The 24,114-nt window shown below is 42.5% G+C and overlaps 1 protein-coding gene across 2 annotated transcripts in view; it reads left to right on the plus strand.

Annotated features, from left to right (window-relative positions):
* RND2 (Rho family GTPase 2) overlaps window positions 1–24,114 on the plus strand; it is a 299,146-nt gene that overhangs the window by 161,037 nt on the left and 113,995 nt on the right. For both annotated transcript variants that reach the window (XM_077459501.1, XM_077459502.1), the window contains exon 3: window positions 9,267–9,376. In XM_077459501.1, coding sequence (XP_077315627.1) covers window positions 9,267–9,376 — 110 coding nt within the window. The remainder of the gene's footprint in view (window positions 1–9,266; window positions 9,377–24,114) is intronic.

The raw sequence follows: 24,114 nt of genomic DNA on the forward strand, positions 1-24,114 counted from the left end.
GGCCCATTGGCTAAGAGTGCACACGGACTGTTCTGGCGTAGGGGAGACGTCACCCTGTCAGAACACAACTCAGCAGGGGAAATCGCTGTACTAACATTGGATTGTTAGTATAGCGGCTCCGACCAGAGCTGTCAGATCTTTTTTTGTTCAATAAAAATGAATGTGTGTACCAGGCTCTAAACCCTGTTTTGTTTGCAAGTTCTCTTCCTTAAAGAGACATTAAAATCATTAGAAACCTTATAGGTTGAAAAATCAAGCAACGTTTGCATTTGGTTTCTTGTTCAGAAATAACTTATTTAAGCCAACAGTTTTTATTATTTTGCAAAGTATTTCATTAGCACACTTGTACATTTTGTCATCCTTAGTATAATGGTGAAACCGCGCACTTGTGACCTACACCAATTCGAGAAATACCTCCCACCACTGTTTTCTTCCCCGGAGGAACATTTTTATGATCAAGCAAAAATTTGGCTGTGTTGTTGGAAGATATTTTCTCTCAGTACAAGGCACATCAGTTCACCCAGATTTCTTCATAAAAATAAAGTACTCTGGCAGGCTTTCATGCGCACATCATGAAAATGTATATTTGTTATATGGATGTCAGTCTTAGTTCAGTGTTCTTTGCTGCATTCAGAAAACATTGTGTGAGCCGATGAATAGGTGCATGACTTTTTTTGTGAAATTTACTTTGAGATTATATAGATTTCGAAATTTTGGCTCTGACGTATATTTTTTTTGTGTGTTTTTTTTTTTCTGTTGCCATGAGTGTGTGCTGCAATATTATTTGGTATTATCTTCCCCACAGGCTGCTATGCAGTCTGACCTGCTTGTTTGGCTTTGGCTGGTTAGTGTGATTACACAAGGTGAGGTCAGTGTGTACCTGTGCCTGGTATGCTTTGATGAACGGAGAATGACTGTCTGGGTTTGTGCTTTCAGCCAAATTCTAACTTTGCAAACTGTCAAGCTTTGTGTTTTCCATCATGTCACCTGGGAGTGCCAAGCATTCATATGAAGGGTCTAATGACAAAATTACATGCTTGAAAAAAAAATTCCTTTTATAGTTTATTGCATAATCTTGCAAAATAGACTTTACAGTCAAATTATTATTTTTTACTCATTTGCATAGAGCTGAAGCTTTAGAGTGCATTTACACCATATACATTGGGGCTATGCTGGTTATTTCCACAGCCCCGGTGCAGGGATTATTTACTAAAACTGGAGAGTGCAGTTTTCATGCATTTTGCACTTTTACATTTTTTTTCTCTTTAAATGTACTGTAAAACACACTCTATAAAGCTGGTTGCTAAGGAGGGGTCGGGAATCCGGCCGCCGCATCCCTAACAACCGATGAGTCATTAACTGTCAGTTCCCACTGAAAGCTGATTTATAAAAATAAAAAATAGCTGTCAAAAAGATTTGCAAAATCCCCATACCAGGCATGTTCGGGTCTAGTATGGATTTGGAGAGGACCCCCTCACTGTAAAAAAAAAAAAAAAGCAAGGCGTAGGGTCGGGGCCCCCCTCAAAATCTATACCAGACCCTTATCTGGGCATGCCGCCCAGCAGCTCAGGAAAAGGAAGGGAGGAGCGAGTGCCTCCTCCAAACCATACCTCAACATGGGGGGCATGGATGCTTTAGGGCAGGCTCTGCGCCCCCCACCCCAAAGCAAAGCACCTTGCCCCATGTTGATGAGGACAACCCTAGCAGGTGGTTGTTGATGAGGACAATGGTCTGCGGGCGGGGTGGCTTATCGGAATCTGGAAGCCCCCTTTTAACAAGGGGAACCCCCAGATCTCAACCCCCCACCCTATGTGAATGGGCATTGGGTACATTGTACCCCTACACATTCACCAAAAAAGCAGTGAAAGGTTAAAAAAACAAGAGCCAGTTTTTGACAATTCCTTTATTAGTAAAATAGCTCTAAGCTGTCAGGACTTGGGGGCCCCCTTGTTAAAGGGGGCTTCCAGATTCCGATAAGCCACACCGCCCGCAGACCATTGTCCTCATCAACAAGGGGGCAAGGTGCTTTGGCTCTGCGCCCCCCTGCCCCAAAGCACCTATTCCCCCCCCCCCCCCATGTTGAGGGCATGCGGTTTGGTATGGTTCAAGAGGGGGGTTTGCTCGCTCGTTCCCTCCTTTTCCTGACCTGCCGGGTGGCATGCTCAGATAAGGGTCTGGTATGGATTTGGGGGGGGGGTGTACAATTTTTAAATGTAATTGTCCCTTCTATTTCTGTATGTGCATAACACCACTGTAAATATTATAATAAAAAAAATATATATTCCTATGTGATATACAGCTGTCACATGACCCAGCTCTCTCCCAGCCTGTCTGCAGGGAAACATAAGCAGGAGGAGCTTCTAGCCCTCTGATGCTGGTCACATGTTAAACAAAAATTATTTGGAATGCAGAGTAAAAATAATATCAATAAACTGCTTTAAATTGGCATAAAAATATACAGTATCTTACAAAAATGAGTACACCCCTCACATTTTAGTATATTTTTTTATTATATCTTTTAATGTGACAACACAAAAGTAATGACACTTTGCTACAATGTAAAGTAGTGAGTGTAAAGCTTGTATAGCAGTGTAAATTTGCTGTCCCCTCAAGATAACTCAACACACAGCCATTAATGTCTAAACCGCTGGCAACAAAAGTGAGTACATCCCTAAGTGAAAATGTCCAAATTGGGCCCAAAGTGTTAATATTTTGTGTGGCCACCATTATTTCCAAGCACTGCCTTAACCCTCATAGGCGTGGAGTTCACCAGAGCTTCACAGGTTGCCACTGGAGTCCTCTTCCACTCCTCCATGATGACATCACGGAGCTGGCGGATGTTAGAGACCTTGCGCTCCTCCACCTTCCATTTGAGGATACCCCCAATGCTCAATAGGGTTTAGGTCCGGAGACATGCTTGGCCAGTCTCTCTGCTTGGAATACTGCCCTGGAATACTGCCCTGTGGCCCAGTTTCTGAAGGGACGGGATCATGCTCCGTGTAAGTATGCCACAGTACATGTTGGCATTCATGGTTCCCTCAATGAACTGTAGCTCCCTAGTGCCGGCAGCACTCATGGAGCCCCAGACCCTAACACTCCCACCACCATGCTTGTCTGTAGGCAAGACGCACTTGTCTTTGTAGTCCTCACACCATCTGAACCAAATACATGTATCATGGTCTCATCAGACCACAGGACATGGTTCCAGTAATCCATGTCCTTAGTCTGCTTGTCTTCAGCAAACTGTTTGAGGGCTTTCTTGTGCATCATCCTTAGAAGAGGCTTCCTTCTGGGACGACAGCCATGGAGACCAATTTGATGCAGTGGGCAGCGTATGCTCTAAGCACTGACAGGCTGACCCTCCAGCCCTTCAACCTCTGCTGCAATGCTGGCAGCGCTCATACGTCTATTTCCCAAAGAAAACCTCTGGATATGACTCTGAGCTGGTTGATCATGGTGAGGCCTGTTCTGAGTGGAACCTGTCCTGTTAAACCGATTTTTGGTCTTGGCCACGGCGCTGCAGCTCAGTTTCAGGGTCTTGCCAATCTTCTTATAGCCTAGGCCATCTTTATGTAGAGTAAAAATTCTTTTTTTCAGATCCTCAGAGAGTTCTTTGCCATGAGGTGCTATGTTGAACTTCCAGTGACCAGTATGAGAGAGTGAGAGCGATAACACCAAATTTAACACACCTGCTCTCCATTCACACCTAAGACCTTGTAACACTAACGAGTCATATGACACGGGGAGGGAAAATTGTTAATTGTGCCCAATTTGGACATTTTCACTTGGGGTGTACTCACTTTTGTTGCCAGCAGTTTAGACATGGCTGTGTGTTGAGTTATTTTGCAAATTTACACTGTTATACAAGCTGTACACTCACTACTTTACATTGTAGCAAAGTGTCATTTCTTCAGTGTTGTCACATGAAGAAATATAATAAAATATTTACAAAAATGTGAGGAGTGTACTCACTTCTGTGAGATACTGTATATTTGAAATAAAATCTATTATTTTGTTTAAATAACATGGTGTGGGCTGATTTCTGCCAGTCACTGGTGAGACACTCCCTCCAGTCTGTGTCTTAAATTAAGAGGGAGTTGAAGCCACCATTAATCTACATGCAATATCCCACCCCCCATTGGGTTTAGCTGGTTAGTGGGCATGGAGGAGGAGGGAGGGAGGTGATTGTCATTTACCACTGTGTGTACGCCCACATGTGACTCTATAGCAGTGGTAGGGACCTCCAGCTGTTTTGAAACTACAAATCCCATCATGCCTCTGCCTCTAGGAGTCGTGCCTGTGATTGTTAGGGTCTTGCAATGTCCCATGGGACTTGTAGTTTCAAAACAGCTGGAGAGCCGAGGTTCCCTACCCCTGCTCTATAGTCAGGTTTAGGCCCATTTTACACGGGTCTGTCTGTATTTAGCCATCCCCTTGCTCAGCGGGGATCACTCCGTAGATCCCCGCTGAACCGGCGGATGACAAGTCTGTCTCTGCACTCTGTGCAGGGACAGACCTGTCAGAGAGTCCGTTCTCCCCTATGGGGGGATCGGATGATTACGTGACCGCCTGTCCATTTTTATCCGATCCGATACACCAGACGGATGGAAAATAGGGTTTGCATCCGTCTGGATTTTGTAGAGCGGATCGGATCAGGGTGGATTGGATGTCAGCGGACATGATGCCGTTGACATCCGACGCTCCATAGAGCTGTATGGAGTGACCACTCAGATCCGCTGAAAAAAACTGACAGGCGGATCTGAACGCTCCACATGTGTGAAAGGGGCCTTAGAGCCGGTTCACACAAGGGCGACTCGTCAGGCGACTTAGCCGCCTGACTAGACGCGTTCCGCTCTGTGCAATGGAACTGTTCTAAGAAAAAGGTTCCTGTACGACTTTTGGGGCGACTTGCATTGACTTCTATACAGAAGTCATTTTGCAAGTTGCCGCAGTGGTCGCATCCAGGTCGCCTGAGACCATCGCGCTGTAAGTTGTGCTGCCTCAGTGTGAACCGGACCTTAGAGTTTAATGGCACTTTAAGGATTTATATAAACAAAAACAAAAAAATCACAAAATGTAACATGTGAGTGATGTGTGTTTTTTGTAGTCTGCGCCCTCAAAATCTTCTTGCAATATTTCTTCTGTATGTTTACTTTTCTTAGTACCTTTTATAAATGTATTTATGGTACTGAAAAATGAGGCAGCTCTTCAAAACCCTGACAGTTCTCATCAGTCATTTGACCCTAATGGTGCTGTTCTCTATATTTAGGATTCACCTGCGGACATAAATGTAGCTCCATGAAGTACATCTAAGGCCTCGTGCACACTGGTTTCTTGTAAATACTGTTTATCCTGAAAGGAGAAAATCAGTGTTATAAACTCACCTAAGCTGCATTTATTAAAAAAACATCTAGATGAGTTTGTCAGAGTTGAACAGAATTTCGAGTTTGGGAGTTTTTCATTGGCCAGAATTAAAATGTATTTTGGCCATTGAAATAAACAAATACTGAAGTGCTAAATGTGCCTAGAGCTTATGTGCGTTTAACAGTGTTGAGCGTTTTTTGTGGTCAGAATTCCCACTCCTGAATGTCATTTTAGGATGTTCAGAAAATAACCATTGTATCTAATTTGTAGGCACTCATTAATGACGGGAATAGTACCACTGGATTTCCGCAGGGCCAATGTGGTGCCTATATTTAAAAAGGGAACAAAGTCTATCAAGTAATTATAGACCTGTTAGTTTAACTTCTATAGTTGGGAAGATACTGGAGGGATTAATAAAGGACCACATAGACGAGTTCTTGCAGGAAAAAAACACTTTAAGCAACAGACAGCACGGATTCATGAAAGACAGAAGATGTCAGACAAACCTGATTTCTTTTTATGAGGTGGTAAGTAAAACCTTAGACAGAGGGGTGGCGGTGGATGTGGTATACTTGGATTTTGCAAAAGCGTTCGATACAGTTCTGCACACACGGCTCATGTGTAAGGTAAAGTCTACAGGTAACTAAGTATAAATGCAAAAACAGATTATGTATCAACGTGATTTATTAAATATAATGTAATAAGAAGTCAGTACATGTACAACATTGCACTTGACTAGTTAAGAACAATATCAATAATTAAACATTGAAATACAAAATGACACTGATATAGTCTCCTGCATTTGGAAATTGATCCCGACGCATTTCAGGATCTTGTCCTTTCTTCAGGGGCTTTTGAACATGGAGAACAGTGTGCTTCTATGAAAAAACATATATTAGTGTTGAGACACTTAGAGATAAGGGCATGTGATAAGCATATTTGAAGGCGAAAAAGCAAACAAAAATCACCCACCACCCACCTAAGCATGATCCAACCACCAATCACAAAAAACAAAACAACAACCAAATGTAACCTGGTATTAAAGAGATGCATGTTGGGTAAATACATTAATCTTTTATTTTTGTGCGCCCTCCGTTTTAAAAAATTTTCTTATAGTGTTATATATTTGTGTTAACTAGTTTTACAATTATCACACTGATGCTTGATTGCTGGATTATAATCCAGCTACCTGTCTGATTTCTCATCAGTATATACTCGCCACGTTCAATAGCCCCTGAAGAAAGGACAAGAGCCTGATACGTATCAGGCTCAATTTCCAAATGCAGGAGACTATATCAGTGTCATTTTGTATTTTAATGTTTAATTATTGATACTGTTCTTAACTAGTCAAGTGCAATGTTGTACATGCATTGACTTCTTATTACAATTATATTTAATAAATTACGTTTATACATAATCTGTTTTTGCATTTCTACTTAGTTGCCTTTAAAGTCCCAACCCTCCTCTTTGGGACTTTTTCTCCTGATTGGCTGAGACACAGCAGCGGCGCCATTGGCTCTCGCGCCTCTTGATCAAAGTCAGTTAGCCAATCAGGAGAGAGAGGGAGGACACACAAAGCTGCAGCTTGGCTCGGGTGCCCCCCATAGCAGGCTGCTTGCTGTAGAGGCACTCGACAGTAGGGAGGGTCCAGGAGCAGCGAAGAGGGATCAGAGAAGAGGACGATCCGGGCTGCTCTGTGCAAAACCACTACAATAGAGCAGGTAAGTATAACAAATTTGTTATTTTAATTTTTATATTTTTTTAGACAAGACTTCACAATCACTCTAACCCTTCACCTGATTCTCACATGTGATGCCAATTGTTTTCTACGGTGTCGTCCTCTATTTCCAACCTTACGGTCGACTTTGCACTCAACTCAGAAGGGGAACTCTGCCTCACAGAATTTATCCTAATGAGAAACTCTTTCTCAATGTTTGCAGCCAAATGTATGCTCTAAAGAGGGACTCCACACTGCATTGTATGTAACTGAAATATTTAAAACTATATAAAATATACAAAAATGTCTAACCAAAGCAAATATAAAAATAATAAAAAAAGAATTATAATATACCCTTAGGGAGAACTCCACACTTCATATAAACTAAATAAAATATTGGCTTATGTGGTTACTGCCAAGGATTTTATAGGGCAACGTTAACCTTTTGCTAAAACATATTTATGTTAAATTTCTACATATTTCCCATTAAGTATCCTAAAGGGGAACTCTTCATTACCATGTTATGCTACAATCATAAAGGGGAACTCTTTGTTACCACGTCATGCTAAATATACATTATTGAAACTCCAACACCCATATTAGTAAGGTTAAATTACAAATCTACAAATCTACAAATATATATATATATATATATATATATATATATATATATATATATAACACATATATAGCCTTTTTTTTTTTTAAGGAAACCTTAGCCTTACCCCATAAGTGTAGAATTATCTCTACACATCCCCTGTTTAATGTCTTAAAGGGGACCTCCTCTTTACCATATTAAGCTAAAGTCTTAAAAGGGGATTGTTCATTACCATGTTAGTTACTCACATTATTAAGGGAAACTCCAACACCCATATTGGTAAACATATGTTGCCAAAGATTTTTTTGAAAAGTATTTTTTGAAGGGGAACTAATCTGAACCATAAATGTTGTAAGATTATCTCTGCACGCTTCCCTATTTAATATCTTAAAGGGGAACTTCTCATTACCATGTTTTACTCAAAATTAGTCATCACATTATTTAAGGGGGACTCTAACCCACATATTAATAAACTCAAAGGGGGACTCAAATTAAAAATCTACAATAAAAAATTGGCTATGTGCTCCATACTCAATCACATGGAGGGGGATGGGATCTGGGGGCCCCCTTGTTAAAGGGGGTTTCCAGATTATGATTAGCCCAACACTAAGCATTGGTATATAAACATTCCAGATAGCCAGTGTTTATACCAGGATCAGCTGCAGCCATGATCCTGGTATCGTTTTTTTACAGCCCATGATCAATTTTCATGTAAAAGTGATCACTTTTACACCGCTGGGCAGGACCCCCTCTCCTAGGGAGCCCAGGACTACGGTAAGCCCACAGAGAAGATGGAGCAACACCCATCTCCCATTCTCCTCTGTGAAGAATTTTGCAGAGTCGTAATTTCCTGGCTGTACATCTAGGGAAGGAGCTGATCAAAAATGATGTGTGTTCAATCAACTGCTTTAAAGGGCAGAAAAGACTTTGGGGGTCTAAAAGGGGTCCCTGATGTCCCCATAAAGAGTACTTGTCTCTGCCCAAAACAATCACAAAAGGGGCTTGTTAACCCTTTTGTGATAGCAATAGAGTTATATGGAAAAAAAGAATAAGTGTAAAAAAACAAAACAAATGTAAAACAAAAATATGTAAAAAAATTAAAAGCACCCCAGTTCCCCCTCTCATACACACAAATGCAAACTCACATTTCTGATGCATGTTTGGTATTTACTCACTGGAACATCACTCTTATATTTTACAAAAAATTGGGTATTTATATTATGTTTGTGTGCAAAAAAATTCATATAAGTGTATTTCTTCCTGAAAATTTTAATTTTTAATGAATGGCCGTGCAAATATGCAACATAAAAAATTGCAACAACCATTTTATTCTTCAGGGCCTCTGATTTCATGCTTTCAGGAAATATATAAAGTATATAAAAATATTTTAAAAAAATGCTGATTTTAACATGTATGTAAAAATTTCTAAATTGCAAGCGGTTAATGAAAGCTTTTATGTTTTTAGTAAAAGAAAGGGGTTGATGCTTATTGCGTTGTGGTGATTAATGAAATAAAAATAATCTCTGTCATTTAAATAAAAATTTGGAGATTTGTACTTGAATTGCCTTATGTTTTTCCTCATTGCAGGTTCAGCATATTATGACAATGTCCGTCCCCTGGCATACCCAGAATCTGATGCTGTACTTATTTGTTTCGATATAAGCCGGCCAGAAACTTTAGACAGTGTTTTAAAAAAGGTAAGCATATATTTTCATATTATTTGTAACTTTCTCAGTTGTTAATGTTAACTTGTTTCAGTAAATGAATACCGGTTTGTGTTTGTCTGTACAGATGAACTTTGGTAGCAGAAAATGATTTTTGCAACTGGTTTTTAAATTATTTGGTTTCTGACTGTGAGGCAAACAAAAAAAAAAAACCCACAAAGATTATTATAATTTTTTTTATACATATATTTAAAAGAGGAGTATGGACTTTAAAAAAACAAAATGTATACTCACCTAGGTGGATGCAGTATTGCTTTGATGCTGCATCTGTCTCCCGCCGCCTCTGCACTGGGAAATGAGTTATCAAACACCACTGATCGCTCAGTTCTCCCCCTCCTCTCTGAGCAGGGAGCCATGACTGTCAGTCACTAGCACTCTGCTCCTCCAGCACTCACTGGAGTGTTGGGCTGTGGAGATGCTGGCTCAGGCTCTCAGCAGATTATTGAGAGCCAGCTACTGGTCCAGGCATTTGGGTGGATCTGGTCCTGTGATGCGGTCCTGTGAACCGGTTCTGTGATGTCAGCCAACAACAGGCTTTAGCCTGCTGTCAGCTGAAAACAGGTCACTGGAGTGCAGAACTAGGTGCACTCCTGTGCCCTACAGAAGAAAAACAAAAATAACTTTGACTATACTTCTCATTTTAATCAACATAGTAAGTCAAATATGTAATTGTTATCTGACTTAAGATTCTGCAAGTATAAATCCAATTATGGACTAGAGCAATTTTTACATTTCAACTATTAGCCTATCGATTCAGCAGTAATTTTGTCATTACTGCATAGAATTATTATTTTTTTTTTTTTTAAGTAAATAGGAAATACAAGAAAAAGGAAACATATTAAATTTTTTGTCAATCTAAAAACCAAAATGATGTAAAATAAAAATAAAATAAAAAACATGTTGTGCTTTGAGTAGTGTTTAGGTTTCAAATTTCTAATGTTACTACTTTTTAATGACACAAACTATATTTCTGGTACAAAGCATGTCAAAATAATTTAAAAATTAAATAAAGGAATTTTTAAATGTATAAATCTGTTCCAATAGTATTGTTGCAATGTACTGCATTTATCAGCGATGCTGGCAAGCATCCCCCTCTCCCAGTTGTACAAAATATTGAGAAATCAATTTTTTTTGTGCGGGTACACTGTTGCATACATGTGCAACAGATATTGTGGGTATGAATATTGCATGTGTGAAAGGGACATTCTGGGGTAGCAGATATGAGATACTGTATTTTTCAGGCAGGGGACAGAGCTTTTCCTTGCAAGAAGATCTGAACAAATTAATGGGGTGGGCAACTACGTGGCAAATGATTTTTAATGTAGAACAATGTAAAATAATGCATTTGGATGGCAAAAATATGAATGGAATCTATACACTGGGGGAGAACCTCTGGGGGAATCTAGGATGGAAAAGGACCTGGGGGTCCTAGTAGATGATGGGCTCAGCAATGGCATGCAATGCCAAGCTGTTGCTAACAAAGCAAACAGAATATTGGCATGCATTAAAAAGGGGATCAACTCCAGAGATAAAACGGTAAGTCCAGCCGCACCTAGAGTATGCTGTCCAGTTCTGGGTACCAGTCCTAAGGAAGGATGTATTGGAAATGGAGCGAGTACAAAGAAGGGAAACAAAGCTAATAAAGGATCTGGAGGATATTAGTTATGAAGAAAAGTTGCGAGCACTGAACTTATTCACTCTGGAGAAGAGACGCTTGAGAGGGGATAGGATTTAAATGTACAAATGCCATACTGGTGGCCCTACAATAGGGATAAAACTTTTTTGCACAAGGGAGGTTAACCAAACATGTGGCCACTCATTAAAATTAGAAGAAAAGAGGTTTAAACTTAAACTACGTAGAGGGTTCTTTACTGTAAGAGCGGGAAGGAAGTGGAATTCCCTTCCACAGACGGTGGTCTCGGGGGGGCATCAATAGTTTCCAAAAACTATTAGATAAGCACCTCAACGATCACAACATACAGGGATATACAATGTAATACTGACATATAATCACACACATAGGTTGGACTTGATGGACTTCTGTCTTTTTTCAACCTCACCTACTATGTAACTATGTATTTAGGTTACTTACTGTGCAGTTCAAAATGTAATCCTGAGACTGCAGAACCACCTTACTTTGGGCAGGGACAGTCCTATTCCCTGCAGGCTTTCCCTCCAGGTTGTCTGATCCCCCCTTAGGGTGCTCAGCAACCTCACAGATGTGAGTACACCATTTTATTTTACCTTCTCATCACATATTTCATCCAACTGTGCTGATCATATGCTGGCTTTCCAGCTGGACTGTTAGATTGGCATCTGTTGAACAGACAGCGGTACATGTATTGAAATTTGGACAGTTTGGCCAGCATTTTGTTACATTTGTAACCAGCCTCTCATATAGTGTATACCTCCCTACCAACTTTTTATGGTGGATGGGTTTCCTCTTGCAGGTGTAGGATTAATGCAGATGCATATTCTTTACTGTTTATGTAGGGTCATAAGCTGTCGGCCAAATATCTTTGTGAATCAGCCCACCATTTTGTGTGAAGTATGCTCACAAGGTCAGTTGCTTCACATCTTAATGATAATTATACTGTAGGAGCATGACGTTTTGTACAGATTGCTTATCTGCCATCTAACAGTTGGCAGTGAATTTCTATGAAGTATACAGACGTCTTAAATTGAAATAAAAAGTGTATATTTGAAAGAATGGACAGTTTGCATTTAATGTCTGCTAGTTGTTTTTTGTATTATGTACCCTACATAATAGTAGTGTTGGTTCTTAGCTGATAACTATCAATATTAATGTTTATTTTAGTAACTTCCTAATTGCACTAAGTCTATTTTGCGCAGATACCGGAAGGGGAATCTAGGTCTGCGCATGCGTAGTTGTCCCATAAGGTACCTAAGCACATAATTGCATAGTCTCCATGCAGCCAACTTCTGGGTTTTGGAACTTGTGGTATTACCTTGAAATGTCTATTACTGTGATCATAACACCTAATGCATTGATCGAGTGAAACATCTGAGGTCTCCTTGGATACCTGCACATAACCCTGTTTGTTTGTGTTCTGATTGTACTTTTAGTTACACTCTTGGTAAGTTGATTGTTTAAGGGGTGTGTTTGGTTATTCTGTGGGATTTGTTTCTACATCCTATTTGAGGTTGGTTAGTCATTATTTTGTATCACTGTTATATGATTATGGGACCCATCTCACTGCTCCAGAATAGTCCTGTATTAATGTAATGAATGAATACATTTGAATGGATCTACATGAACTTTGTAGACTAACAAGTGGTGCCATCTACTATTGTCACTGCTACACCCAATCCCTCAAAGTGGAACTACATGGCATCTGAGCGCCACAAACCAAAAATGCTATTTGATTTCTTTTTAATATTCAAACTCCCCCATCCATCCATGTCTCCATGCTTTATTTTGTTGAGAAATCACTTTGAACCCCCCCCAGCATTCTGGCTGCATCCATTTTGAGTAAGGGCAGATGATTGATGTAGCATTTACTTCCTGGAATCCATCTGCACAGGAGGGTGTGCTTAGCTGAGAAGTCCTCTTCTTCCCTCCTGAAGTCTCCTGTGATGTATGACATTTGCCTAAGCATGGAAACCAGGAAGTAACTGAAGATGTGAAAACAATGGTTAAAGTGGATGTAAACCCTCACATATACCCAGTGAAGTGAGCAGCCTCAGATGATACAGAGATGAAACAAATCTCCCTACATAAGTTGTACATGTATATCTGCAGTCTTCAGCTTTCTATACTGTTTAGAAAGTGCGCATCCTGTTAGAATTTTCTCTTCCTCACCTGTGTGGGGATTCTTGCCATGTACTGTATATTCTTTAGAATTTTTACATTGGGTTATAATTTTCACTTCTTCATTCAGCACTAGCAGTGTAGTCTTGGCTTACACTGGGAGGCAGCTGGAGGAAAGACAACACCCCCCCCCCCCCCCCCCCCACTCCACACTGGCAGAATAACTGAGATACTTTCAGAGCTGTGCTATGATAAGCTCTCTGCTAATCTATTTCTAAGAAACCTCCCTCAACATAAATTTTCAGCTGCTTTTATCTTCTGTCTCTGAGAACTTGTCAGAAGTTATCATGCTGATAACAGAAGAACAGAGCAGCATAAAGACACAGGACTTAGGGCTTTAGAGATAAGAAAACACTACAGATATGTGCCCAGGTCAGATTTCATTAATTGGGTTTACATCCACTTTAAACTAAGTAAATAGAATATACTTTCCTATCTACAGTGGATATAAATAGTCTACACACCCCTGTTAAAATGTCAGGTTTCTGTGATGTAAAAAAATGAGCACTTTTTCCACACTTAATGTGACCTATAAACTGTACAACTCAGTTGAACAACAAACTGAAATCTTTTAGGAAGAGGGAAGTAAAAATAAAAAAAATAAAATGATATGGTTGCATAAATGTGCACACCCTTAAACTAATACTTTGTTGAAGCACCTTTTGATTTTATTACAGCACTCAGTCTTTTTTGATATGAGTCTTTCAGCATGGCACATCTTGACTTGGCAATATTTGCCTACTCTTTGCAAAAACACTCCAAATCTGTCAGATCTCCTGTGCACAGCCCTCTTTAGATCACCCTACAGAATTTCAATCGGGCTCAGGTCTGAGATCTGGCTGGGCCATTCCAAAACTTTAATCTTCTTCTGGTGAAGCCATTCCATTGTTGATTTGGATGTATGCTTTGGGTCGTTGTCATGCTGAAAGATGAAGTTCATCTTCATGTTCAGCTTTCTAGCAGGAGCCTGAAGGTTTTGTGCCAATATTGACTGGTCTTTTGAACTGTTCATAATTTCCTTTACCTTGACTAAGGCCCCTTTTCCAGCTGAAGAAAAAAAGCCCCAAAGCATGATACTGCCACCACCATGCTTCACTGTGTATATAATGGGGTTGATGTACTAAAACCAGAGAGTGCAAAATCCGGTGCAGCTCGCCATAGAAACCAATCAGTTTCCAGAATATTTGTCAAAGCTTATCTGAACAAGCTGAAGTTAGAAGCTGATTGGATACCATGGACAGCTACACCAGATTTTGCACTCTCCAGTTTTAGTAAATCAACCCCAATGTTCTTTTGATGTGCAGTGTTGTTTTTGCACCAAACATATCTTTTGGAATTATGGTCAAAAAGTTCAACCTTGGTTTCATCAGACCATAAAATATTTTGCCATATGCTTTTGGGAGATTTCAGATGTGTTTTTGCAAAATTTAGCCAGGCTTGGATATTTTTCTTCCTTAGAAATGCTTCCACCTTGAAACTCTTCCCCATAGCCCAGACATATGAAGAATACGGGATATTGTTGTCTCATATACCACACAGCCGGTACTTGCCAGATATTCCTGCAGCTCCGTTAATGTTGCTGTAGGCCTCTTAGCAGCCTTCCTGACCATTTTTCTTCTCATCTTTTTATCAATTTTGAAGGGCCATCCAGTTCTTTTTAATGGCACCGTTGTGCCATATTTTCTCCACTTGATGACTGTCTTCACTGTGTTCCATTGTATATCTAATGCCTTGGAAATTCTTTTGTAGCCTTCTCCCGACTAATACCTTTTAACAATGCGATCCCTCTGATGCTTTGGAAGCTCTCTGCAGACCATGGCTTTTGCTGTAAGATGTGACTAAGAAAATGTCAGGAAAAACGTACTAGAACCTACCTGCCTACTGCAACTCCCCCCTCATTGGCTTACCTCTAAATAGGCTGTCCCCACCTCAGTCCATCATGAATGCTGCTGCCAGGCTCATCCACCTCACAAACGGCTCAGCATCTGCTATACCCCTCTGCCAATCCCTCTGTTGGCTGCCACTTAGCCAAACAATTAAATTCAAGATACTAACTATAACTTACAAAGCCATCCACAACCTGGCCCCCAGCTACATCACTAAATCAGTCTGAAAATACCAACCTAAGCATTTTCTTCGCTCCTCCCAAGACCTCCTGCTCTCAAACTCCCTTGTTACCTCATCCCATGCTTGTCTTCAGACCTTCACCAGAGCCTCTCCCATCCTCTGGAATGCTTTACCCCAATCTGTCCAATTTTCTCTTACTTTATCCACTTTCAGACGATCTCTGAAAACTCATCTCTTCAGAGAAGCTTAACTGGCCCCCACCTAACAATTGTACATTTATCTTCTCTATCAGCACATACCCCACAGTTATTACCTCATGTATCTCTTGACCTTCCCTCTTAGATTGTAAGCTCTAAGGAGCAGGGTTCTCTGATTCCTACTATATTAAAGTGTCTACCCTCAAGTGTTGACACTATATTAATCCTGTATAATAATAATAATAATAGAACAGCTGACATTTATATGGGGTTAATCAGAGGCACTTTAAATGATGGCAAGTGTGCACTGACTCTTTAACATGAGTTTGAATGTGATTTCTTGGTTCTGAACACACTTACATCCCCACTTACTAGAGGGTGTGCACATGTTTACAACCCCCCCCCCCCCCCTCAAAAAAGATTTCAGTCTGTTATTCAATTGAGTTGTACAGTACAGGTTACATTAAAGGTGGAAAAAGTTCTGAAATGATTTATCTTTGTCAATTTTTTTTTTTACATCACAGAAACCTGACATTTTAACAGGGGTGTGTAGACTTTTTATTTCCATTGTATTTACTAATGCTAGCAGCATAAGGAGAGTTGCGTGAGAGAGTGATGTTTCACTTTAAAGTCAATGTGCTTTATGGAGTGCCCCTGAACATTCATTCCATAGACTAAATATATTTTGTTGGTAAAAAAAAAAAAAAAAAACCCTTACAAAGATAGTTAATGCCTATTCAACTGTTTACACTGCCAGTTTCTGTTGTATTGAGAAGACACTCCTGTCTAAGTGACCCTATAATATAGAGCGATCCTTAATACAACTAAGGCCGCGTACACACGGGCGGACTGTTCGCCCAACCTTGTTCGGCAAACAGTTTCATCAAACAGTCCGCTCAAAATTTGCATGAGCGGACTTGCCCACACACGAGCGGACTGTTTGACGAACAAGGTTGGGCAAACAGTTCGCTCAACTTTTGAAATGAACGGACTCGCCCACGTAAGGCGGAGGCAAATCCGCCCATTTCGAGCGCGTGTACAGGTAGGCGGGGCCCGCGAAGGAGACGTCGCGGGCTCCGCCGCCTGGAATGGGCTTAAAGGGGAACCCCAACGCCGAAAAAAATCGGCGTGGGGGTTCCCCCCAAAGTCCACACCAGACCCTTGTCCGAGCACGCTACCCGGCCGGCCAGGAAAGGGGGGCGAGCGAGCGCGCCCCCCCCTCCTGAGCCGTACCAGGCCGCGTGCCCTCAACATGGGGGGTGCCTTGGGGAAGGGGGGGCCGCGCGGCCCCCCCACCCCAAAGCACCTTGTCCCCATGTTGATGAGGACAAGGGCCTCTTCCCGACAACCCTGGCCGTTGGTTGTCGGGGTCTGCGGGCGGGGGGCTTATCGGAATCCGGGAGCCCCCTTTAAGAAGGGGGCCCCGGATACCGGCCTCCCACCCTATGTGAATGAGTATGGGGTACAATGTACCCCTACCCATTCACCTGTGAACTAAAGTACAATAAAAAACACAACACAGAGAAAAAATATTTTATTGCACAGCTCCGGGGGTCTTCCGTCTTCGGGGGTCTTCTCGCCGGACTCCTCCGCTATGTGTGTGTAGCTCTTTTGCTAGCGGAGGAGTCCGGCTTTCTTCCTCGCCGCCGGCCTCTTCTCCCGACTTCGGGGGTCTTGTCCCCCTCTTCGGTTCTTCTGCCGGGCCACCGCGCCTGGTCCGGTGGCCCGGTCTTCTGTCGCCGTCTTCCGTTCTTCTGTCGCCGCCTTCGGTTCTTCTGCCGGGCCACCGCGCCTTCTTGTAGCTCTTTTACAGGCGGTGGCCCGGTCTTCTGTCTCCGCTGTCGTCGCCGCCGCCTTCCGTTCTTGTTCTTCTTCTTGTTCTTCTTCTTCTTCTCCTGGAGATGTTGACTCGACGAGCTCTCCGGCCGGAATGCCAGAGCCGCGCTGTGCGGTCACTTATATAGTGACAATGGGGCGGTGTCACATGGTATATGTCACATGGGTTGGTCACATGGTGACCCCGCCCCCTTACGATGTCATAGTCCCCATGTGACATCAACCCATGTGACCAACCCATGTGACATATACCATGTGACACCGCCCCATTGTCACTATATAAGTGGCAGCGGAGCGTGTCCCTGGCATTCCGGCCGGAGAGCTCGTCGAGTCAACATCTCCAGGAGAAGAAGAAGAACAAGAAGAAGAACAAGAACGGAAGGCGGCGGCGACGACAGCGGTGACAGAAGACCGGGCCACCGCCTGTAAAAGAGCTACAAGAAGGCGCGGTGGCCCGGCAGAAGAACCGAAGGCGGCGACAGAAGAACGGAAGACGGCGACAGAAGACCGGGCCACCGGACCAGGCGCGGTGGCCCGGCAGAAGAACCGAAGAGGGGGACAAGACCCCCGAAGTCGGGAGAAGAGGCCGGCGGCGAGGAAGAAAGCCGGACTCCTCCGCTAGCAAAAGAACTACACACACATAGCGGAGGAGTCCGGCGAGAAGACCCCCGGAGCTGTGCAATAAAATATTTTTTCTCTGTGTTGTGTTTTTTATTGTACTTTAGTTCACAGGTGAATGGGTAGGGGTACATTGTACCCCATACTCATTCACATAGGGTGGGAGGCCGGTATCCGGGGCCCCCTTCTTAAAGGGGGCTCCCGGATTCCGATAAGCCCCCCGCCCGCAGACCCCGACAACCAACGGCCAGGGTTGTCGGGAAGAGGCCCTTGTCCTCATCAACATGGGGACAAGGTGCTTTGGGGTGGGGGGGCCGCGCGGCCCCCCCTTCCCCAAGGCACCCCCCATGTTGAGGGCACGCGGCCTGGTACGGCTCAGGAGGGGGGGCGCGCTCGCTCGCCCCCCTTTCCTGGCCGGCCGGGTAGCGTGCTCGGACAAGGGTCTGGTGTGGACTTTGGGGGGAACCCCCACGCCGATTTTTTTCGGCGTTGGGGTTCCCCTTTAAGCCCATTCCAGGCGGCGGAGCCCGCGACGTCTCCTTCGCGGGCCCCGCCTACCTGTACACGCGCTCGAAATGGGCGGACTTTCCGAGCGGGAACAGTCCGCTCATTTCGAAAGTACAGCGGACAAGCCCACACACGGGCGGACTGTTCGCTCAAACACAGTTTCAGCGGACAGTTTTTCGGAATTTCCGAAAGACTTTGTCTGTCCAACTGTCCGCTGAAACTGTCCGCTGAAAGCCCACACACGAGCGGACTGTCCGCCCAAACACTGTTCAGCGGACAAGGTTGGGCGAACAGTCCGCCCGTGTGTACGCGGCCTAAGACTGAATCCATGAGCCAACAAAGAGTTTTCAGTGCAAAATAAAAAGGGAGAACTTTGGTACTCCCTTAGGAGACCGGATTTCATAGATCACCTAGGCTTATATCCCAAGCTTCCATAACTTCTAACGCCTGGAAATCAGAACTATATGACCAGCTTAGAGAGGACTACGAAAATATGGAGACAGAGTGTGCAAGGGGGAGAGGGAGAACTGGAAACTCAAATGAAAATTCAAGCAAGAGATGGAAACTCAAATACAAATTTATCAAATGGAAAAGGGAAAAGCACCACCCATGGCAAGGTTGTACGTCCTCAAGTAAACAATGTGAGAAACAAATAATCTGGGCTGTTTTATGTCAGCAGAATTGGAAGATTCAGTTGAACACATCAGAGAATACATGCTAAGCCATGATGTATGCAATGTTGCTGAGCCACCATGCACAGTAAAGACCGACCTCTTCGATATTCTGCTAGGACACACAGCCTCCACTCTAAGTGCAGTATAACCATACCATACACAAAGCGGATATAGGTACTCACAAGAGTAGGGTACAAACAGGCATTTTTGTCACAAATTGTTGAGTGTCCGGGAAGGGGGTGCATCCATGGAGCTGCTTGCTGGTGAGTCAGAGCAGGTTGCATCGGTGGTAACCAATGCTTCCTGGAACTGGAACAAACAGGGAGCCGAGGGATGACGTCACTTTGGGATTGTGAAGGGCCAATAGGCGACACGTTTACGGAGCATGTACTCCTTCTCCAGACCTAAATGGGGATTAAATGGGGAATTGTGTGTATGGTAAAGATCAGAGCGATCATGCATAACTAGTCATTTTTAATTTGTACTAAAAATAAAGATAATGATAATAGGTATCATTAATATACTCACTATAATTATCAAATTAATTATAAGAATAAAAATAAATATAATAAAAATAATAATATAAATAAAAATAAAATTAAAAATAGTAATATTTATGGATGGGGAAAACAATTGTTTGTACACTTTTTCAAGATTTTGTCGGGATTGATCACAACAGATATTGATGTCACTACTTTAACGGATCCCTACCAGATTGGTCTATATTGGAAGTCATGGTTGCTGTACCTTTCCTTGGGTGTGTTACACCGAAAGCTTTGTTGACTCATCAGGCATACGCCTAGCTGGGTTCAACCTGTCTGGTAAGCCTTTTTCCTAACGGTGGTGGATCATCTACAGACAACCATTTCACCCAGATTCACAGTCACATTATTCTTTGCCACATCATGTGGACTATATGCACTTTATATGCACTAACACTGTTGGTTTGCTTACATTTTTCATTATTGTTGGGCAATCTTAATTTGTTGTGTATTTATCTGCACATTTATATATTGTATCAATTTTTTGTAAATAATCTCATTGTTTATTTCATTTTTCATCAGCGCTACACTATATTACTTTATTCGTTCAATTATCTACAGATTATCTGATGTGCTGGGAGCAATCACTATTTTTTATATACAAATGTATGGAATAGCCTTTAGCAGCCCGTTTCCCTTAAGGCAAGCAGCCTTACCCACCTTGGTTGCCCCCAAAACTTATTACACAATGCTATACTCTGACCGCGTAGCACAAGAGTCAGAGCAAAGGTTGGACAACAATACCCGTTGTTCAGGAAGATACAGATGCCTACGGAGAATGGCTGAAACTGGAGCCTCTGCTGCAGTTTGATCAGAGGGATGTGACAAGAGGTTGGTTCATGCAGCAGGCAGAGACATAGTCAGTAAATGGGCAAGGGTTGGTCCAAACGGCAGACAAGAGGCAAGGTTGGTAACCAGAAAAAAGTCGGTCCAGGCTCCAAGCAAGAGAGGTGGTCAGCAAACTGGCAAGGGTCAGATATGGTCAGGTCAAGAGTCAACAGCAGTTTGTGAGGCATATGAAGAAACCATAAGTGCTAGTTACAAGGCCTTTGAGGCTCACATCTTGGGGCGACTGAAGCAGAACCAACAGAAGTTAATCAGGAAGGAGAGAGCTACAGGCGTTGCTTTGCAACAGGATGCCTGGAGGCTGGGCTGCAGTCTACAGGCTGCTGGCCTTGGTAATTTGTCATGAGCAGCAGAATCACCAATGTGTCACCATTCTTAAACAGGAGCTTCAGAGTCCCCCAAAAGAATTACAAATACGTAGCTGCTGACTTTTAATATAAGGACACTTACCTGTCCAGGGATCCTGGGATGTCCTCACCTTAACCAATGCTTCAATCAGTTTTGGGTGCCTAATCAAGGAAAACTGGCAGTGAAGCCTTGATGTGTCCCAGAAGGTTGCAGGGGAAGGAGGTTGGGGCTAAACTTCCAGCTCAGGTTGCTACAGCACCGGTACCTGGTCCCCTCCCCCAAAAAGTGCCAAATGTGGAAGTGGAGCCAGGGACGATGCAAACAAGCAGAACTTCCCCTTTGGGTGAAGTTCTGCTTTGAGTTTCAGTCGGACAAAGCCAGCCAGGAGACAGGCTGCTACTGCTGTGCTCTCTTTACATAAGCCTATGGTGCTCTGGGAAGCCTTTGTCCAGTATTAAATAATTATTTCTGAAACAAAGATTATATACCTATGACAAAATATATATACAGTATACAATATTATAAACCTAAATATGCCAAACCCCAAGGGGCATACATATTAAGCAGCAAATGTGACAGTCACAGGGAATTAAAGATTCTCTGTCATTTAAAATTCATGCCATGGGAAGATTCACCCACAGTCAACATTCAGGGAATCTCACATTCATTGCTTTATAAATATGTCCTGATCACATCTACAGTATATCAGTATCATATGTACTTTGTACAATCATGCACAAACCTATACATTGTACTCCTATGCCACTTTCTCCTCCATTGCAAAGCTCTCTGTTGTTCAATCCACCTGGCTGTCTGTGAATATGAATTGGAACGCATTTAGCAAGGCAGTTTGTACAGACACATACATGGGCATCCTTCCCAGAATGGAGTCTAGACTGGCTTTTGTTTATCAGGATACGGGTTGTTCTGAGCTGGGTACAGCAGAGAATGAAGAGTTCCACTTGCATGGATTCACTTTTTAGGGTAATTATATGACCAGTGTTTTGTCACCGGTTCATCCTTCTACACAATGGCTTTGTACCATCGATAATAGTTATAATGCAAAATAAATTATTACCGCAGAGCTCTCAGTAATGGGTGACTGTTAAGGATGAGCCGGTTCGGTTCGCACCAGAACATGCGAGCAGGCAAAAAACTCGGACGAACACATGAACACCCTTAAAGTCTATGGGACACGAACATAAAAAAATTAAAAGTGCTAATTTTAAAGGCTTATATGCAAGTTATTGCCATAAAAAGTGTTTGGGGACCTGGGTCCTGCCCTAGGGGACATGTATCAATGCAAAAAAAAGTTTTAAAACCAACGTTTTTTCGGGAGCAGGAATTATTTTTAATGCAAACAATAAAAATAAAATATTCCTTTAAATATTGTGCCTGGGGGGTGTCTATAGTGTGCCTGTAAAGTGGCACATTTTCCCATGTTTAGAACAGTACCACAGCAAAATGACATTTCTAAAGGAAAAATTGTCATGTAAAACTGATTGCGGCTGCAATGAATTGTCGGGTCTCGGCAATATAGATAAAACTCATTGAAAATAAGACATATGTTTCCCCCCAGTCCATTACCAGGATCTTTGCGTCTGGTATGAATATTAAGGGAACCCCGAACCAAAATTTGAAAAAATCCATACGAGGCCCTTCAGGTCTGGTATGGAAATAAAGGGGAAACCTGCTCCAAATTAAAAAAAAAATGCTGTAGGGGCCCCCCCAAAATTCACACCAGACTCTTAAGGTCCCAAGCTGTCTCTTGTCTTTTTTACTATTTTTGACGCTTTTTTTGTTAAATGGTAGGGGTACAATGTACCCTGTTACCAATTCACATGGGTGGGATGGGATCTGGGGGTCCCTTTTGTTAAAGGGGGCTTCCAGATTCCGATAAGTTTCCTGCGCACAGACCCCCACAACCACCGGGCAAGGATTGTGGGGATGAGGCCCTTGTCCTCATCAACATGAAGACAAGATGCTTTGGAGTCAGACCCCAAAGCACCCTCCCCATGTTGAGGGAATGTCACCTAGTATGTTTCAGGAGGGGGGGTGCTCTCTCGCCCCCCTCTTTTCCTGCTCAGTTGCGTGCTCGAATAAGGGTCTGGTATGGATTTTGGGGGGAACCCCTTCGCCATTTTTTGTTTTATTTTGGAGCAGGGTTCCCCTTAAAATCCATACCAGACCTAAAGGGCCTGGTGTGGATTTTGGGGGGACACCCATGCAATTTTGTTTTGGTTTGGTGTTCCCCTTAATATTTATAACAGACCCAAAGGGCCTGGTAATGGACTGGGGGGGGGGGACCCATGCCGTTTCTTTTAATGAGTCTTATCTATATTGCCGAGACCTGACAATTCATTACAGCCGCGATCAGTTTTAAAGGACTTTTTTCCTTTAGAAATGTAATTTTGCTGCGGTAATGTTCTAAACATGGGAAAACTGCGCCACTTTACAGGCATACTATAGACACCCCCAGGCATGATCTTTAACCCCCCTGACGGTATTCCCGAGTCTGGCTCGGGGTGGAATTTTTATACCAAAAGCGGTAACCCTAAGCCAGACTCGGGACCGCATCGCTGGATCCAGGAGGACGTTTACTTACTTTCTCCCTCGGATCGTTGCGACGCACGGGGACAGAGATGGGCGCCAAATTCAAAAAGTGAAACACACATATTACATACAGTATAATGTAATCTTACAGATTACATTGCTGTATGTAAATATTTCACATCCCCTTTGTCCCTAGTGTTCTGTCCAGTGTCCTGCATGCAGTTTTATATAATAAAAACTGTTCTTTCTGCCTGGAAACTGGAGATTGTCCATAGCAACCAAAACTGTCCCTTTACATCAAAAATGGTTTTAGACCAGCTAGAAAACAGCAATAATAAATTGTAATCACTCGCAGAATTGAGCGATAGTGATTTGTGGGGAGATCCGTCATCAAATACTGAAAAGTAATGACAGTGACAATTCTACAACTGAGCAAATTTATGTGTTTTTGATTTGATTACATTATTGAATAATTTTTATTATTGTTATATTATTATTTGGTACAATTATTTATAATTATTTATTATATTATAATTTATGATTTCATTTTTCAAACTTTATTATACCCGGGATGTCCGCTACACTCTGGTTTGGACAGATTTAAGGGAGTTATTCCTAAGAATTACAGGACTACAATATAAAACGCCAAATTTTCATGCAAAATAATGGTACCGCTTTTAGCACCTAAAAT

The sequence above is a fragment of the Lithobates pipiens genome, unplaced genomic scaffold (assembly GCF_037356315.1).
Source record: "Lithobates pipiens isolate NorthernLeopardFrog02 unplaced genomic scaffold, aLitPip1_a1.2 Scaffold_28, whole genome shotgun sequence".
Classification (NCBI taxonomy): domain Eukaryota; kingdom Metazoa; phylum Chordata; class Amphibia; order Anura; family Ranidae; genus Lithobates; species Lithobates pipiens.